The following is a 6000-nucleotide window of genomic DNA, read 5'->3' on the forward strand; positions in this document are numbered from 1 at the left end:
ACCTGAATGGACCCACTATAGTTAGTTAACTTTATTCTGAATATTCTAATTTTGTCTCTTAACAAATAGTAATAACTTTTACCATAGAACACATATTTTTAGGGCATATTACTTTACCTCAGATGAACAATTCCTGTGGTTGGGGGAAGGGGTTTCTTTGGTTTATATTTAAAATATTTTGATGTGCAAATTTAATTACGAGATTTTCCCACTACCTTCCATCCTGGATTATTTCTTTATGTGTGGAAGAGCATCAGATAAAAATACTAAGATTCTTCCCCAATTTAATAATTTTGATTTATAATTTAAGATTTTTCTCTTAGGTTTCTTATTACAATGGTAGAAGTGCTTGCTCACATATTTAAAGAGCTATATGTAAATCTGTTAATACAATGTATAATCATTTATAAATTCTTAAGTAAATTCTTAAGTGATAAATTCTTATTAAAATTCTAACTAAGAATTTTAAGGTGGAATGTGTTTCTGTGAACTGTTGTCTTTCAAATTAAATTTGTAGCAAGGTACAATATATTTAATGATGGAAAAGATTCTTTTTTGCAATATTAGAAACTAAGTTTTTTGAAAGTTGAAAAGTCTGTTGGTTGGAGGATATGATAGAGTAATTTTTCTAAAGTTTGATTTTTCCAAGGATCAGCGAGCTGACAATACCACGGTTTGTCTTTTCATCTCTCATAATAGTCAAGGAATTTGGATATGCAGTTAGAATTTTCGGCATCTGTTGCCAGAAACTCATTAAAATTTGTCACGTGTCCTCCTTACTCTGAGAAAAAGGTTTTTTTTTTTTTCACACACATTAAGGTTTCTATACATAAATTATAAAACCCCTGCTACCACGTTTTTAAAAGACTATCTTTGATTTTTCATAAGGAATGGATTTGCTGTCTCCTGTTACTAGAATGTAGTTGAAAATCTTAGAATGCACAAGAAGAAAGATGGTTTAAATTTGAAGTTAAGATAAAAAATTTTTAAAACTAAATCATCTGAGATCTCTGATACTTAAATTGCCATGAATTTTGATTGGTTTCTAATTGTTTTTTCCTATCATAATTTCAGGGTTAGTCAGCAAAACAAAATCAACCTAATGACAGCAGACAACTTATCCATCTGTTTTTGGCCAACCTTGATGAGACCCGATTTTGAAAATCGAGAGTTTCTGTCTACTACTAAGATCCATCAGTCTGTCGTTGAAACATTCATTCAGCAGTGTCAGTTTTTCTTTTATAATGGAGAAATTGTGGAAACTGTGAACACTGTGGCTCCTCCACCACCTTCAAACCCAGGACAGTTGGTGGAACCAATGGTACCGCTTCAGTTGCCACCACCTTTGCAACCTCAGCTGATTCAACCACAGTTACAGACAGATCCTCTTGGTATTATATAAGTACGAATTGATTGCAGACAGCCTGAATTTGGACAAAAAGCAAATCTAGGCATGCATGTTTCAGGGTTCAGTAGTATACTTGATTTTTCTTACAGGTAATTCACAGTCAAAATGATGAGACATTTTCTCTTTGAACTATATGGTATAATTCCTTAGTCATTTACATTACAAATCTAACATGTGATAAGCATGACTGGAGAGGTTTAATTTTTATAAACAAAAATAGCTATAAAATACAAAGCTGCTGTTGCATGCAACCTTATTGCAATCAGTATATCATTCCTGTGGCATTTTCTGTCACATTATATTGTGAATAAAATTTTTCTATAGAAATTAAATGATTTAAAAACTCACATATATGAAACATTTAATGCTTTTCAGCCTGCTTTATGGCTGATTTTGTTATTTGATGTGCTGATTTGGGCAACTTAATTTACATTTTAGCAGTCTGTGTAGATAACTAAAAGCCCAGTTAAGTATTTTATAATTTCAGGCTACTTATGCCATGCTTGGGATGTTATTTGAAAGAAAGAAAAATACACTTATCATATTTCTGCACCTTCATCTTTACTTCTAAATAAACCTGTGGATGATTTGATGAGGGGTAAATGAACATATTTCTTGTACACGCATACCAAGGATATACTTGTGGCTAAAGTGAGTTGATAATATTGTGCAAAGGATAGTTGTCACCAACTCATTTCTTTATGGTCCATAATGAAATAAACATCTTGTATACTGTTAATTCTGTAAACAGATGCATGTTCAAAAGATCTATGATGGTCTTGTAATCTTAATCTAATATATTTTAGATATTTTAATTTTTTCCCTCTTGGGAAATACATTTAGTATAGTGTAGAAAATACTTCATGACATTTTCATATAAGGTTATATAACTTTTCGTACATAAACATGAAATTTGTTGTAGAAAATTCTTTAAACCAAACATTTTAATCTAGGACTTCAATTTAATCTGTTCCTTGAATCTATTTTTATGTGGCCCTTAAAAACATATCCAAAAATCCATTGCTAATATAGCAATAAAAATACTTTGGGTACTGACAGCCTCTTTGGAGTGTGTATATATAAAGTTGCAAACTTGTATTCATATTCTTTTCTGTGATATGTTGTACTAAAATCCAAAATGCTTTTGCACCATTTTTTAAAACAATTTTTTCTTTTGATGTTGGTACCAGATTTGCTGTAAATGATTGCTGCTTTGGGGGTTAAACATTATGTTAGTAAAGATCCAACCAGAACACTAAATTATGGATAAAAATTTCAGAACTGGTGGCATAAATTTTTTTAGGCTTTATTCAAAATTTGTTTATTACCAAACCATGCCATTTTTTTCTGGAAAGGAAAAAAAAAATGGTTTGTTTTTCCTTGTTAGGTTATCTTTTCCTGTAGGAAAGAGGAAATTCTTTGGTCCGTGTTGTAATCCTCATTCATAATACAATTTTAAGGTTGTCTTACGTGTATTATAGTAAATAGATGATTTTGAGATTGGAGGCTCCTAAGAGTTTGATTTGCTCCATTTTTCCCTAAAATAAATACCGTCTTTCCCAACTGTTATGTCCTAGGTATTGTACTTCTAATTTTAACTTCAGAATCAAGATGTCAACATCAACCAGGCTGCTGTTGAAGTACATGTATATTATAAATTATCTTATTTGTGTTATACTCTTACATGTTATTATCTTTTCTAAGAAAACAAAGTCCCTATTATTCCTATTGCAAAGCACACAGGAATTAAGAAAGTACAGTAATTTTTAAAAAGAAAAATCCGGTAAATGTAGTATTCTTAACTTGTTCTATATTACTTAATAACCTATTGTCTATATAGCTTTAATTTATAGCTGTCAGTTTAACATTGGCATGTCTGGCAAAGAAAATTAAACTTTAAGAGTTTTATAAACTGTTTCTAGGTTGCTAAAGAATTTATTTTTCTACTATATATGGTATAGACAAAGCTCAAAACTATGTACAGGAAAAAAGCCTGACTATTTCTTTTGGAAGTAGGCTGAAAAGAGAATTTTCAGAACTGTTCTTGTCTTCAGTTCATTTGGTCATGACTTTGCTATTGTAATATGTGAATCCCAGTTTATTTAAGCTATTCTCTTTTATACTTTGTTAATTTAACTTTCATGTACATTAAGTACCATTTTTGTTATTAAAACTAGCATTTATCATTTTCCACATTAACTACCTTACACCTTCCCCAAAACTTATCTCCACTTTTCTATGCATTCTATAATTGATTGAAAAGCTTCGTAGTGGGTCATTTAAAATTCTACATTTGGTTCAATTAACCTATAGGTTTCAGTTAATTGAAAATTAAAGTACAGTTTAAAGCTCAGTCTGTTACACTGAATTGATTGCGTTTGTTTTTGCCAAGGGTTTAGATATGTTTTTAAATATTAGAAAAATAATTCTAAGAACAGAATAATATAATTAAACTTTGCTTTGGTAAGTTACTGGAAGGTCTCACTGTTTAGGGACATATTATATATGAGACTTAAAGGATGAAAAGGATATTAGATAGTCTCATAATTATGGGTAAACATTAAGGCATTATATTTTACAATTTTAAATAAAATTCCATCTACACACATGTTGCCATTGTTTCATTTAAGCTTCAGTGCTTGTAGTTACTACAATATTGTACTTAACAGTGGTTAGGTTAGCAATATAAAGATGCATAGTGGTACTCCTTTTCAAATTTTTAATAGATTTATTGGAAGTCAAATTTTATTCAACAGACACTAGGATATACAATTAATTTTAGAACAAAATTCCAGGCATAATGTATTTCCATTTGAAATGGTATTTGTTTAGTGCTTTTCCCCCCCTAACATTGACGATGTAAATACTGTGTAGGTAACCACAATCTAACTTAGCCAAAAAGCAGCTTTTATTTTCCATACTGTGTGTAAATAATGTAGACCCTTTTTTTTTTTTTTTTAGGTACTGGAATTTAATTTCTAATATCTCTTAGATATAAACAAAAGGGAACAATTGGAATAAGATTTAGGCCTTAGCTTCCATGGTGATTTTTAGTTTTTTATACGGTAATAATTGTGATGCTATTTGTCATCTGGATATAAATATATATATAATTTTAAAAAGTCAAAAGTGCTTTGTTTCTTTGTTTATAATTAATGTAATTTTGTGCTTCACCCACAGGATGCTGCAGTAAATTAAATATCAGTGAAGCTTCTTCTGTATAAAGAATGCTCTGAATAAAACATTAAGAAGCTGTGTAATTTTAAGTTATAGTTGCCTCTAATTTTACCATTTCATTGGTAAAAGCTATTTTCTTTTTTGTGTAAAATAGGAAAATAAAAATAAATTTTTCAATATGATGAAAGTTTTAGTAGGGAGGTATATTACTAAGCTTTTATACTATACCATGAGAGGAGATCCAAAATTCATTTTGGATGTACACATACTGGTGAAAATTTAGTTTTTAAATGTTCAGGAAAAGATTGATTGCACAGATTTCTGATTCCACTGTTACCTGGACCTGAATTTTGAGCTCTGGCTAGACGTTCTTTTGAGCCACTGGAAATATTTTGAAGCCTATTTTAGTTTATTAGCAGAGCTGCTAACATTGAAAAATATACTTTTGTTTTCTCTTAATTGGTTTATGAGTATTAAGCCAAACTTTTTGGATGTATGTTCTCATATTCTGTAGATCTGATCAAGTCTGACTTTAATTTTTGTTTTTCTTGAAATTGATAATTTTAATTAATTACCTTAATTCTTAGGCTGAACAATTTCTGATTTGTTTCAACAGTTATGGGTTTTATTTACTTTTTTATTGTATTTGAATTCTTGACGTTCTCAGCAGCCTTTTCAGTTTCTCAAATGTCTGAAAATAAAATTTTCTAAGATTTAATAGGGGAAGGAACCACTCTTCAAAATGGATTTCTTATGGTAACATCGGTGTGTAGTTGAGAAAACTGTACAAGCATTAATATCTCATACCCAATATCCAATCATTAGATATCCAAGTACTGTGATCTCTTTACATTAGTTAAAATCTAATTAACAAACTTTGAGGATATTTACTATTAAGTTGAACCTTGTCATCATCCTATAAGCATGATTTCCATCCCCACCCCCAATATTAGTTTTATCTCTGTGGGTGTGGGGGCAGGTAGGTGGGGGGATCCACAGATGTCATATCAGTTAAATCTTAAAGTGTTTAATACTAGTATTTCATAGAAATTTTTCAGGCAATAGAAATGATTTTGGAAGGCTAATGGTAGTCAAAGTTTTAAGATTTCAATCATTACTGTTTAATATATAAAATTTATAAACCCTAAAATTAATACAGTGCTAGCAATTTTGGTTGTCATTTTACAAGTAGTGCTAAGATCTACAGTAAACACACTGAGTAGTTGTCACAGAATTTGTAGTTTAGAAACACTTGTTTAATTCCCACAGTGCTGATTTTCTATTCAATTTTATTCGCCTTGTGTAAAAATTATGAACATTTTAATAATGGCTCTTCTGTTCTAAAAGTTTGCCTCATTTTTAGTTAAGATTCTCTTAGTGTTGTGACCTATTTTTTCAAAATTATTTTGTATTAT

General features: G+C 30.0%; 1 protein-coding gene across 4 annotated transcripts in view; it reads left to right on the forward strand.

The window, feature by feature from the left end:
* ARHGAP5 (Rho GTPase activating protein 5) overlaps positions 1–4674 on the forward strand; it is a 75965-nt gene extending 71291 nt beyond the window's left edge. For all 4 annotated transcript variants that reach the window (XM_030318900.2, XM_030318899.2, XM_030318902.2 and 1 more), the window contains exon 7: positions 1075–4674. In XM_030318900.2, coding sequence (XP_030174760.1) covers positions 1075–1402 — 328 coding nt within the window. In that variant the 3' untranslated portion in view covers positions 1403–4674. The remainder of the gene's footprint in view (positions 1–1074) is intronic.
* The last annotated feature ends 1326 nt before the right edge of the window (positions 4675–6000 follow it).

This window comes from Lynx canadensis, chromosome B3 (assembly GCF_007474595.2).
Source record: "Lynx canadensis isolate LIC74 chromosome B3, mLynCan4.pri.v2, whole genome shotgun sequence".
Taxonomy (NCBI): Eukaryota; Metazoa; Chordata; class Mammalia; order Carnivora; family Felidae; genus Lynx; species Lynx canadensis.